The 13,746-nt window shown below is 46.2% G+C and overlaps 1 protein-coding gene across 1 annotated transcript in view; it reads left to right on the top strand.

The window, feature by feature from the left end:
* CLCN5 (chloride voltage-gated channel 5) overlaps window positions 1–13,746 on the top strand; it is a 62,431-nt gene that overhangs the window by 26,716 nt on the left and 21,969 nt on the right. Inside the window, exon 3 of the mRNA XM_081081501.1 lies at window positions 12,131–12,282. Within this exon, the coding sequence (XP_080937627.1) occupies window positions 12,131–12,282 (152 nt within the window). The remainder of the gene's footprint in view (window positions 1–12,130; window positions 12,283–13,746) is intronic.

Raw genomic sequence — 13,746 nt, 5'->3', positions numbered from 1 at the left:
CACACACACACACACACACACACACACACACACACACAAATAAAATGAAAGATTGCTGTCAGAGTCACTCACATTTGGGAAATCAGAAAATGATCGGATCAGATCTGTGTTTCAGAAAGATAACTGCATGTCCTCAAATATTAACTATATTATTGTTTTTCTAGCATAGGATGCATTAATAATTGGTAAGCATTTCTTTTTTTATTTTCACAATAATTTCAATTGACCTACATCTGGCAGTCTGTATAATGAACATATACTAGAGATCACAAGTGTGGCAGAGACTGAATTGGGGGTGAGATAGGAAAGAGTAAAATAAATATAATATTAAACTTTGAATATCAGCGCCTAATTTCTTTTTTTTAATTTTATCTTTATTGCTGAAAGTATTACAGATGTCTCCCTTTTACCCGTTGACCCCTTCTAGCCCACAGCTGCTCCCCACCCCAGGCCTTCACCACCCTATTGTCTGTGTCCATGATATATATATATATATATCCTATATAATAAAAGAGAAACATGGTAATTGGTGTACGACCGCTACCCTTCCCATTGGCTAATCAGCGAGATATGCAAATTAACTGCCAGCCAAGATGGCGGCTGGCAGCCAGTCAGCTTGAAACTAACATGAGGCTTCCTTGCTTCAGAAAAGGAGGACTCCAACGTTCCCCGCCTTCCTTGCCGGCCTCTGAGCCTGCAGTTTAAGAAACATTGTAACAAATATAGAAGCTAAACAAAACCCCAGAAACCAGCTTTCAGCAAGGTGGGATCTCAGAGCTGGAGTTGATACAGAGTTTCGATTATAGAACCTAAACAAACCAGATACCTGCTTTCAGGAGTGGAGGCCTAAGAGCTGGAGCCTCAGAGCTAAAGCTGGCCCAGAATAAAAACGGAAAAAGAAAAAAAGGAGCGGTTGGGAGCTTCCGTCACCCACCAGACTGAAAACAGCCCTCAGCCCCTCACCCAGACTGGCCAGGCACCCCAGTGGGGACCCCCACCCTGAAGGGTGTGTGACCAGCTGCAAACAGCCATCATCCCCTCATCCAGGCTGGCCAGGCACCCCAGTGGGGACTCCCACCCTGAAGGGGGTGTGACCAGCTGCAAACAGCCATCATCCCCTCACACAGACTAGCCAGGCATCCCAGTGGGGACCCCACCCTGATCCAGGACACCCTTCAGGGCAAACCAGCCGGCCCCAACACGTGTACCAGGCCTCTACCCTATATAGTAAAAGGGTAATATGCCTCCCAGCACCGGGATCAGCGGAGCCGCGAGGCCTCCCGGCACCGGGATCAGCATGACAGGGGGCAGCGCCCAAACCCCCTGATCGCCCTGCAGCTCTGTGTGTGACAGGGGGTGGGGTCACAACCTCCCTATCAGCCCTGCTCTGTTTGTGACAGGGGAAGGTGCCCCAACCTCCTGATCAGCCCTGCTATGTGCCTGATATGGGGGAGTTCCCCAAACCCCTGATCACCCTGCGGCTCTGTGTGTGACAGGGTGCGACACACCAACCCCCCCCCCCCCCACGGGCCCTGCTCTGTGTGTGACGGGGTAGAGCCATAACCTCCCCATCAGCCCTGCCTTGAGTGTGAGAGTGGCGGCGCCCCAACCCCCTGATCGGCCCTGCTCTGTGGGTGATAGAGGGTGGCGCCCCAACCCCCTGATCCGCCCTGCTCTGTGTGTGACAGGGGGCGGCGCCCCAACTCCCCTATCGGCCGTACTCTGTGAGTGACAAGGGGGAGATCCTCAACCCCCTGATGGGCCCTACTCTGTGAGTGACATGGGGGAGCTCCCCAAACCCCTGATGGGCCCTGTTCTGTGCGTGACAGGTGGGAGCTCCCCAACCCCCTGATCGACCCTGCTCTGTGCGTGACAGGGTACGGAGCCCCAACCCCCCTGATGGGCCCTGCTCTGTGCGTGTCAGGGGGCAGCGCCCCAACCCCCTGATCGGCCCTGCTCTGTGCATGACAGGGGGTGGCGCCACAACCTCCCTATCGACTCTGCCTTGAGTGTGACAGGGGGCGGTGCCCCAACCCCCCAATCGGCCCTACCCTGAACATGACTGAGGGTGGCATCGCAACCTCCTGATCCGCCCTGCTCTGTGCATGACAGGGGGCAGCGCCCCAACTCCCCAATTGGCCCTGCTCTGAGCCCGACCAGGGGCTGCACCTAGGGATTGAGCCTGCCCTCTGCCACCTGGGAGCAGGCCTAAGCCAGCAGGTTGTTATCTCCTGAGGGGTCCCAGACTGCGAGAGGGCACAGGCCGGGCTGAGGGACCCCCCTTTCCTCCCCGAGTGCACAAATTTTTGTGCACCGGGCCTCTAGTACATATATAAATGTAAATATACACACACTAGAGGCCCGGTGCACAAAAATTTGTGCACTTGGGGGGATAGAGGGTCCCTCAGCCTGGCCTGTGCCCTCTCTCAGTCTGGGACCCCTCAGGGGATGACCACCTGCTGGCTTAGGACCTCTCCCCAGGGGATTGGGCCTAAGATGGCAATCAGACATCCCTCTGGTAGCCCAGCAGCCTTCGGGGGATGTCCACTTGCCAGCGGGGAGCAGGCCTAAACTGCAGTTGGACATCCTTAGCGCTGCTGAGGAGGCAGGAGAGGCTCCCACCACCACTGCTGTACTGGCAGCCATCAGCCTGGCTTGTGGCTGAGCAGAGCTCCTCCCATGTGAGAGCACCCTGACCACCAGAGGGCAGCTTCTGCATTAAGCGTCTGCCCCCTGGTGGTCAGTGTGTGTCATAGTGATCAGTCATTCCCAGTCCTTCTGCTGTTAGGGTCAGTTTCCATATTACCCGTTTACTATATAGGATAGAGGCCTGGTGCACGGGTGGGGGCTGGCTGGTTTGCCTTTTAGGGTGTCCCGGATCAGGGTGGGGGTCCTGCTTGGGTGCCTGGCCAGCCTGGATGATGGGATGATGGCTGTTTTCAGCTGGTCACACCCCCTTCAGGGTGGGGGTCCCCGCTGGGGTGCCTGGCCAGCCTGGATGAGGGGCTGAGGGCTGTTTTCAGGCTGGTGGGTGGTTGAAGCTCCCAGCCTCTCCTTTTTTCTTTCTTTTTTAAATTCTGGGATTAATTTACCTTCTATAGCTGTCTCTGGAGCTGAGAGCAGGCTCCAGCTCTGAGGCCATTGCTGGCTGAAAGCAGGTACCTGGGTTTGTTTAGATTCTATAATTGAAACTCTGTTGCCATCACTGGCAGCTCTAAGCTCTGAGGTCGCGCTGGCTGAAAGCAGGTTTCTCGGGTTTGTTTAGGTTCTATAATTGCAACATTGTGTCATCTGGAGCTCAGAGCTGAGCTGCGGCAGGCGGGGAACGTTGACTTCCTCCATCACTGGAGTAAGCAAGCCTCATGTTCATGTTCACTTCAGCTGCCTGGCTGCCGGCTGCCATCTTGGCTGGCAGTTAATTTGCATATCTCACTGATTAGCCAATGGTACGGGTAGCGAAGTTGTGGTTAATTACCATGTTTCTCTATTATTAGATGGGACATCTCTACACTAATAAAAGAGAAACATGCAAATTGGTTTCACTCCACTATGCTCACCAGCCAATCGGATGAGTATGCAAATTAACCCAACAAAGATGGCAGTTAATTTGCATACATAGGTGCCCACTGGCCTGGGTCCCGGGAACATTGGCACCCAAGTCACTCTGAGGTAGGCCCTGTGTGGGCCCTGGGCAGCGTAGGAAGGGCCTGAGCCAGGGGGCTCCTGGGCAAGGGTGGGCCGGCGATCGGGGGGAGATGGGGTCCCCTGCCCAGGGCTGAAGCCTGGGCTAGAGGTGTCAGGCCTGGACGGGGAGTGGACCTGGCAATTGGAGGGAGATGAGGGTCCCCTGCCCAGGACAGACACCTCAGCCAGAGGTGTCAGGCCTGGGCGAGGGGCCTATCCTGCAATCGGAGGGTGATGGGGGTCAACGCCTCTGGCTGAGGCTTTAGGCCTGGGGTCTAGGGGCTAAGCCAGCAATCGGTGTGAACTATAGAAGAAACACCTTTTTTGACCACTCATTTGCTAAGCTCCCTGTATGCCACTGGTAATATTCATAGTAACTTGGGTAATAAGAATCCAAAAAGGTGATCTAGGGTTTTTCACCACACTCCTGGCGAAAAAAACGAAGGTCCGCTGCTGAAGGGCTAAGAAATGTCAAATCCTGCCCTAGCCGGTTTGGCTCAGTGGATAGAGCCTTGGCCTGCTGACCACAGAGTCTGGGTTCAATTCTGACCAAGGACATGTACCTAGGTTGCAGGCTCCTCCCCGGCCAGGGCCCAGGTCAGGACTCATGTAGGAGGCAACCAATCAAAGTGTTCCTCTCACTTTGGTGCTTCTCTCTGTCTTTCCCTTTCTCTTCCACATTCTCTAAAAATCAATGGAAACATATCCTCAGGTGAGGCTAAAAAAAAAAAAATACTAAAGAAATGTTATATCCTATGAAAGACACATCTTGAAAATGCCTAAAGAAAGTTGTCATTTTTTCATGGTGAAGGGACTGGAGTCTGTGTTGATGAAAAAATCTTGGTGGCTGAAGTGACTGGCAGTGGCTGCAGCAGCGGGGTGATGGGGCTGGTGTCATTCCCTGATCAGCCCGGTCGCCTCCCACAAAGGGAGGCCAGACTGCGGCTTAGGCCCTATCCCCAAGGGGAGCAGAGAGCAGGCCTAAGCCGTCAGTAGGACATCCCCTGAGGGCTCCCAGTATGTGAGAGGGGACAGGTTGGGCTGAGGAACCCCCCTAGTGCACGAATTTTGTGCACCAGGCCCCTAATATATATATACACAAGTTCTTCAGTTATCTGAATTGTTTTGTGTGTTTTTTAAATATATTTTATTGATTTGAAGAAAGGAGAGAGAGCTAGAAACATCAATGATGAGAAAGAATTATAACAGCTGCCTCCTGCATGCCCCACACTAGGGATTGAGCCCACAACCTGTGCATGTGCCCTGACCGGGGATTGAACTGTAACCTCTTGGTTCATAAGTTGACAACCACTGAGCCATGCTGGCCAGGCTATCTGAATTGTAATTAAACTCCATTTTAGAATGAGGACTGCATCATAGCTACCAGCCTTCTAGTTTTCAAAGGAAGTGAATTTACATGGAACAAAAAGTCCTTGCCCTAGAAGCACTGATGTAGCATTTGAAAAACACATGTTCTTTCATCAAAAGTTAGTAACATGGTTCTAGTTAAGCAATCCAGTCGCTATATGTTGAAGAGCATTTTTTAGGTACCATAACAAATAGCATCTTATAGTCTAATACTAGGGGCCCGGTGCACGAAATTCGTGCACTGGGTGGCAGGGGGGGAGAGTGTCCCTCAGCCCAGCCTGCCCCCTCTCACATACTGGGAGCCCTCAGGCGTTGACCCCCATCACCCTCCGATCGCCTGATCGGCCCCTTGCCCAGGCCTGACGCCTCCGCCAGAGGTGTCAGGCTTGGACAGGGGACCCCCATCTCCCCCCGATCACTGGCTCTGGCCCCCGCCCAGGCCTGAGGCCTCTGGCCCAGGAATCATGCCTGGGCAGGGGACCCCCATCTCCCTCTGATCGCTTGCTCCACCCCCCGCCCAAGCCTGACACCTCTGAGCCAGGCTTCAGGCCTGGGCAAGGGGACCCTCATATCCCCCCAATCCCCGGCTCCGCCCCCCACCCAGGCCTGATGCCTCAGCCAGAGGAGTTGACCCTCATCACCCTCCGATCACCAATCACGGGATCGGCCCCTTGACCAGGCCTGAGGCCTCCGGCAGAGGTGTCAGGCCTGGGCAGGGGTCCCCCAGCTCCCCGCGGTTGCAGGCTCTGCCCCTGCCCAGGCCTAACGCCTCTGGCCTAGGCATCCGGCCCAGGCAGCGGGGACCTGCAGTGGCAGCGGGGGGCACCGCGATCATGGGCTTCGCTTTAGGCCCAGGCAAGGGACCCCTAGCTCCTGGGACTGCCAGCTTCGACCGTGCCCAGCTCCCATTGCTGGCTCCACCCCTACTTCCTGCTATCACTGGCCAGGGTGGCAAAGGCGCCTGATTCTCCGATCATGGCTGGGGGGCAGGGCAAAGGCGGCCCTGGGCTGCCTTTGCCCTGCCCCCCAGCTCTTAGCTCCCCCCTGGGTTTCTGATCACTGTCAGTGGCAGGGGGCTTCTTCCTGCTTTCCCTTTCGCCTCCCTGCATTGTGCCTACATATGCAAATTAGCCGCCATCTTGTTGACAGTTAACTGCCAATCTTAGTTGGCAGTTAATTTGCATATAGCCCTGATTAGCCAATGAAAACGGTATCGCCGTATGCCAATTACCATTTTTCTCTTTTATTAGTGTAGATAAGGTAATGCAAGTCTTATTAGATAATATAAGTGATTTCTGTAGTGGTTTTTAAATACTACAGGTAGAATCCTACTTAATAAAGAATGACCTTGAAGGAGGATTGTGAGGTTGGGCATGCCATCCTCCTTAAGTAAGATATATATACATATATACTTTTCTAAATGTGTAATTGTATAAGACAGCCCCACTTGGGCCACAAATAACTTTGCTTTTTAAGCTTTGTAGTTCATTGCCACAATACCATCAGTTGCTATTTAATTTACTTTTTAAAAAATATATTTTATTGATTTTTTACAGAGAGGAAGGGAGAGGGATAGAGAGTCAGAAACATCGATGAGAGAGAAACATCGATCAGCTGCCTCCTGCACACCCCCTACTGGGGATGTGCCCGCAACCCAGGTACATGCCCTTGACTGGAATCGAACCTGGGACCCTTCAGTCTGCAGGCCGACACTCTATCCACTGAGCCAAACTGGTTAGGGCTGCTATTTAATTTTAATTCTTCTTAGTCATGCTAGATTAATTCATCAAGAAACTGAGATGTTGCCCAGCTGGTGTGTGGTTGAGCATCCACCTATGAACCAGGAGGTCACTGTTCGAGTCCATGGTCAAGGCACATGTGTTGTGGGCTCGATCCCCAGTGTGTGTGTGTGTGTGTGTGTGTGTGTGTGTGTTGGGGGATAGGTATTTAGGAGGCAGCTGATCAATGATTCTCTCTCAATTGATGTTTCCATCTATCCTTCTCCTTTCCTCTCTGAAGTCAATAAAAATATATTAAAAACAAGAAACTGAGATGTTATTATAATGATAGACGAGACTTAGAGGATTTAGGTTTCCTGAAGTTCCTTACATATCATAAGGTTTTGTTGTATTAACATTTCAGGATGTATTAGGCCTTAAGAATTGATTAGAGTAACCCCGCATTTTAAAGCCCTCCATTTAGGTTTGATTATTGGAGCACGGTAATTGGATTAATGTTTAACAGTGGTCATCCTATGGATTCACTTAGGAAGTTGGGAAATGGCAATTTGATTCTTCTTTACTGGCCTGGCCTTATTGTACAATTAATGAAGACCTGCTTAAAAATAGCTCTCAGAATAGGGCCAACGAAGGGAAAGCCTTTCTTTTCTTTCTTTTTTTTTTTTTACCCCTCTTTTTTGTTAATCCTCACGTGAGGATATTTTCCCATTGATTTTTAGGGAGAGTGGAAGAGAGAGGGAAAGACAGAGAGAAATATCTATGTGAGAGAAACATATTGACTGGTTGCCTCCTGCACGAGCCCCAACCAGGGCCCAGGCTGGGGAGGAGCCTGCAGCCAAGGTATGTGCCCTTGACCAGAATCGAATCCGGGACCCTTTGGTCCACAGGCCAATGGCTCTATCCTTTGAGCCAAACCAGCTTGGGTGGGAAAGTCTTTAAAATAGTGCACATGTATTAGTGAATTCATTTTCATGGCTAAACTAGCTACTTTTACCCAATTTGGATTAATGAGATCTAATTTTATGTTTCTTTCTGGCTAGAGCACTAATACTAAGGAACAACTCATTTTCTTAACTGTATTCTGGGTTTTCAAAGTTGTTAGGTGATTTTATTTTATTTTATTTTAAATATGTTTTTATTGATTTCAGAGAGGAAGAGAAAGGGAGAGAGAAACATCAATGATGACAGAGAATCATTGATCGGCTGCCTCCTGCACACCCCGTACTGGGGATCAAGCCTGTAACCAGGTCATGTGTCCTTGACCGAAATCGAACCTGGGACCCTTCAGTCCACAGGCTCTGGTCACGCTCTATCCACTGAGCCAAACCAGCTAGGGCTCAAAGTTATAAGGTACTTTTAAATAACTGACCTTGCATAGTCAGTTCATGTGCAGTTCGTTTTTTATTTTTTATTTTTTCTCTAATTAGAACGTTTACATAGAAAGGCATAAAATGTGTGTGTACAATTTAAAGAATAATTGTAATATCAGCACTCAGGTAACCACTGCTCAGATCAATGGAATACTATGCAGCTATAAAAAAGATGGATCTCTTACCCTTTAAGACAGCATCGAGGGACCTGGAGAGTATTATGCTGAGTGAAATAAGCCAGTCAGAGAAAGATAAGTATCACAGGATCTCACTCATATGTGAAATCTATTGAACAAAATAAACTGACAAACAAAATAGATCCAGAGACATGGAAGCATGCATCAGACTGAGGATCCTCAGAGGGAAGTGGGGAGAGAAGAGATCAACCAAAGAACTAATATGCATATATATATAACCCGTGGACAAAGAAAATAGTGGGATGAAGGCCTGGGGAGGGGATGCGAGTGGGGAGAAGGGAGGTCAATGGGGGGAAAAGGGGACATCTGCAATACTTTCAACAATAAAGATAAATTTTTAGAAATGATAATAGCCAACATGAAAAAATTTCAGTTTGGCCACAAACTGGCTATAAGTTACATAATGTTTGTTGATTAAATGGATGAAGAGAATATGTTAAGTAGCTGCTATATGTAACTGCTAACATAATACATGATAGAAGTCACTCAATAAATGTTGTCAACTTTAAAAAAAAAAAGAAAAATTTACAAGCATTTCAGAAGCTCCACCCTTACCATGTGCTCCATCCAGATGACAACCCCCTCTCTTTCTTTGGGTAGCCACTGTTTTTACTTTCATCATTTTCTTGCTTCTCTTTGTAATGTAATCACTTATATAATTTAAGTTTGCCTGCTTTTGCTTGTATGAAAAGAATCATGCTATGTACTCTCTTGGGTCTGGGATCTTTCAGTCAGTGTTAATATTTGTGAGATTTTATCTGGGTTATTGCTATGCAGTGAATTTTTAAAAAGCCTTTTCTGTATTTGCCTCTCTCCCTTTTTTACTTAGGATCCCTGTAACTCTAAATGCTTTTGGAGATTTCTACTTTGCCTTCTTGGATTTTCTGCTAAATGTGGTCTGAAGACTAAAACTTGTCTGGACCCCAGTTTTCATTTAAATTTTTTTTATTGAGGTAACATGGTTTATAACATTATAAAAGTTCCAGGTGTACAACATTATAATTCAATAGCTGTATACCCTACTGCGTGCTCACCACTAAAAACCTAGTTTCCATCCATCACCATATATTTGACCCTTTTGACCCATTTTTGCCTTCCCCACTTCCTTCCCTCTGGTAACCAGCAGTCTGTTCTCTGTATCTATGAGTTTGTTTTTGTTTTGTTTGTTCACTTATTTGTTTCTTTTGTTTTATTTTATATTCTACACATAAGTAATATCATGTGATTTTTGTCTTTCCTTGAGGGTATTACACTAAGTGAAATAAATCAGATGGAAATGGACCCTAGTTTTCTGAACTGCCCTGACTGCCCCCACTCTGATGGCATTTGTTTTATGAGCCTACATCTTTAAGGCTTCTGTGCTTGGTTAAAAATCTTCCTTTCTCCAAGGCTGGTCCAAGGGTCTGGTCACGTGATTCCAACAGTGACATCACACTCTGACTGCTGGGGAACACTGGTAGTTCTTTAGGTGGTGTTTGTTCCTGTGAAAGGCAGAGAAAGCAGCAAGTGCCCCTCTAAAGCAGTTTATACCGGGGCTCCTTCTGTAAAAGCTTCTCAACCTAAATGACCAAATGCGGGCTGCCAAGGTTATTTCTTCCTTGAGGCAGAAAAAAAGAAAGCCGTAATTGAAGGTAAGCTGACTTGAGCCTGGCCAGGGACAGAAGCGTGACCCCAGGGAGAAGGGAATCTGGAGAATCACAAGCAGTCTGTTGTCAGATTCTAATGACTGCCTGCTCTTTTAGAGCTGCCTGACAATTTGCATTTATAACAGGAGACTATCTACAAAGAAGGATGATGCAGTGCTCATGTTACCTAGTGATGTAAGAGGATTCTTTCATTTCTCTTAGGAAGCTGTTGCAGATTTTCATTTTGTTTTAATATCCTTTGAGCTGGGGGGCTTTATTTGATAATAGTGTAACATTAGATAGCTGTTGCTTTTAAAAATCGGTTTCACAAAATCCTTACTTAATTTCTCCTGAAAGGGACAATCTTAAACCAGAGCAAATTCTATTGAAGCATTAACCTGCTTTAAAAAGTAAATTTCTGATTTTTTGATGTCCTGTGTTCATGTAAGCGTTTGTCTTGAGAATTGAAACAGCTTGTTCCCCCCCCCCCCCCCCCGCCACATACTTTATTCTCTTTCTGCCCTCATTTCCTAGCTGGCTATTTCCCTCTAAGCTCTCAAACAGCACACCAACACTGATCTTTATCAGTATGCCACTAACATGATAGGAAATGCTGGACTGGTGATTCAGCAGCCAACCATTTTACAGCCAGGTAGGCTGGAAGATAGAGAAAGGACTTTGATTAGGGGTTTTAAGATTAACTTGTTCACCTCCTCCAGTCCAGCACCACCCCCAGCCTTACCTTCAATATGATTTAGATTCTGCAGAGTTTTTTCTTTCAAATATGTGTGTTGCTTGTGAAAGATATGCTGAATTAGGTATTTGGAAGACTCAAATTTGTAAACCAGCTATAGCTTGAGTGTTAATTCCAATTGACCCCATCAGAGTGCTGAAGTTGTCTGTTAGAAGTTTAGAGTCAAAATGGGGATGCAGATAGGAGGAGTGGGGGGTTAGTTCAGGCCCACTTTGACTTTCTCTGCAGAGGAATTCATCACCAAATAGTCTAGAGATAAAGCTTTGGATCTGCCAGCGTTGATGCTGCAAATGTGAGCTCTGGCTGTCTGAGTTCAATTATGGCATTACTCTGCATTTTTCCTCAGAGTTCATTTACATAAATACCTGAGTAATGTTTTACATTTTGTGTTTAATAGCTAAATATTGTTTCAAAAGGGAATTGTAGAAATAATTTTGAGTAAGTTTGTTAAGCCGTACTAAGTAACCCTTGTATGAGTACAACTTCTGAGTTTGACTACTTCTTCCTTATCACCACTGTTTATCAAACAAAGTTTGGTTTAGCTGATATTTATTGAGCCTTGGGCAGATGCTATATGCTGGAGAAGGCAATGACGAGTCAGATCTAGGGCTGCCTTTGAGAAGCTTCTAGTCCAGAAAAGAAGATAAAGTATTTACATAATAATTGTAATAGAAATGCTAAAGGCAGAGCAGATAAAGGGCTGTGATTGTTGGAAAAATGGATTTGTTTCTTCCGATTGAAGGATCAAGGAGGGACATCATTGTGGAGCCCTACACTGCTCTTTAAATCTCTACATATAAATCTTAGATTGTTCTGATATACTTAGTAAAAGTTTCTACAAGCCTGTTACATCAGGGATCAAAGTCTTCTACCTATTGAAAGAAAATATGTACATTCCAGCCAGCTTAACGCTTGAAGAGGCTGACAAGCTTTCTTTGGAGTCCCCATTCAGGCAAAAGCCACCTCCCACGATTGAATTATTGCCTCATAAATGCAAAATGCTTTCTGCTGTGATATGTCTACAAAGGTCTTTGACCCCTTTGTCTCCCTTCCATAACAGAAACTGAAATACTTCAGCTGCTCCAAGCTCCAGTCTTTTGTTTATAAATCCTTTCCCACTGCACTTCAACTCCTGTCAGTTCTCCCTTTATACCTCCACTCTCATCTGTCCCCTTCCATTTACACTGCCTGAAGACACTCATTTTGTGCCTAGACCATTGAAACCTCTGAATGTGATGAATGTTCTCACCAGGTGATTGATTTTATTGCTTTGTCAGCACACCCTAACAGTAGTCTTCTGATAGTTTAAGGGCTCACCTATTGGTGCCCAGAAAAGAGATATTAAAAATGATGAATGTCTGAAGTACAACGTCTTGTTTCCTGTTCAATATAGAGGACAAGTCATACAATGGTGGAGGAATAGGTTCTTCAACTAGGATGATGGATTTCTTGGAGGAGCCAATCCCTGGTGTGGGAACCTATGATGATTTCAATACAATTGATTGGGTGAGAGAGAAGTCTCGAGACCGGGATAGGCATCGAGAGGTAAGGTGGAAAATGGCACATGAGTGTTAGGAAACACCAGGGTAAGAAGTTGAAGATATACTTTATATGTCATTCCTTCAGCCCTGGATGTGGCTGAATCTGGTTTCTATTGGCAATGTAGAGTTTTATTTGTAATGTGTCTTTATATGATTTTGAAAAGAATTTATATTTAATGATGATTTTTCTTTCTAGAGTAAGTGGTTGAGAAGGATCGTTGCAGCCTGAAATGGGTATAAATACCTATGCAGACAAGTGAAACCAAACTTGGTGGGAGTGACCAAAATAAATTTCAAAGATCCTCCTTTCTCATTTCATCTCCCTTTTATGGTTTTCCCTTAAAGCAGGATTTTTAGAACTAAGAAAAGTAAATGGGTTCCTTTTAAAGGAATAAAAGAAAAAAACCTCAGAGCTTTAGTGTTACTGAAGCATACAAGATATACTTTTTGTGCTCTTAGCTCTTGTACAACCATAAAACCAAAGTAAATTTATGTATTGGGCTCAAACAAAACCACAAGACCAATCAAATTCAAATTAAGGGCATTGATTTAACTTGATAGGTAATAGATGGATGGTACTTATGGCTATGACAGCTTCTTGTGAATATGACAAGAGAATTTCTCCACTTTTCAAAGTATGATGAAAACTTTTCAGAGCAGTTTAGCAAGGTCATTTGCCTTGAACTTGTTGCTGTGTATCATTTAAGTGAGGGAATCATAATTTCTAGTTTGTGTCAGGAGCACATAGAGAGCTTATTAATAAGGTAGAGCCCCAGCCCCAGTGACCCTGATTCAGTAAGTGATCCTCTGGGGAGACATTTCTTCAACCAACGGTGGGTATTATTATTTTTTCCTTCTTACTATTTCTGCTTTGACTCTGAATTTAATTTTTGATTTTTAAGATTACCCCATTCTGCCCAGAGTTCATTATTTTTTTCTCAGTAAATCTCTGAAGCAGATCACTTTTCATTATTTTTTTAAAAATTGATTTCAGAGAGGAAGGGAGAAGAAGAGAGAGAGAAACATCAATGATGAAATGGAATCATGGATTGGCTGTCTCCTGCACACTCCCTACTGGGGATCGAGCCCGCAACCTGGGCATGTGCCCTGACTGGGAATCGAACTGTGACGTCCTGGTTCATAAGTCGACGCTCAACCACTGAGCCACGCCGGCCGGGCCACTTTTCATTCTTAAACCTTTCCCAGCTCCTGACTGGTGTTCTCATGACCACTGGAACCCAGGAGTTAGGTTGTCCCAAGTACAGGTTTTGAGAAATTCCTTTGTAATCCTTGGATTTGTGATAATCTCACTGATTATCCCACTGAAAACTCCCATAGGAGTTTTCTTATCCTAACTTAAAAGAGTGATTTCTATAAACCAAAGAATATATATGTATATATGCATAACCCATGGACACAGACTATAGTATGGTAGAGACCTGGGGTGGAGGGCAGGTGCAAGCTAGAA

This window comes from Myotis nattereri, assembly GCF_964212035.1.
Source record: "Myotis nattereri genome assembly, chromosome: X".
Taxonomy (NCBI): domain Eukaryota; kingdom Metazoa; phylum Chordata; class Mammalia; order Chiroptera; family Vespertilionidae; genus Myotis; species Myotis nattereri.
This window is presented reverse-complemented; position numbering and strand designations above follow the sequence as displayed.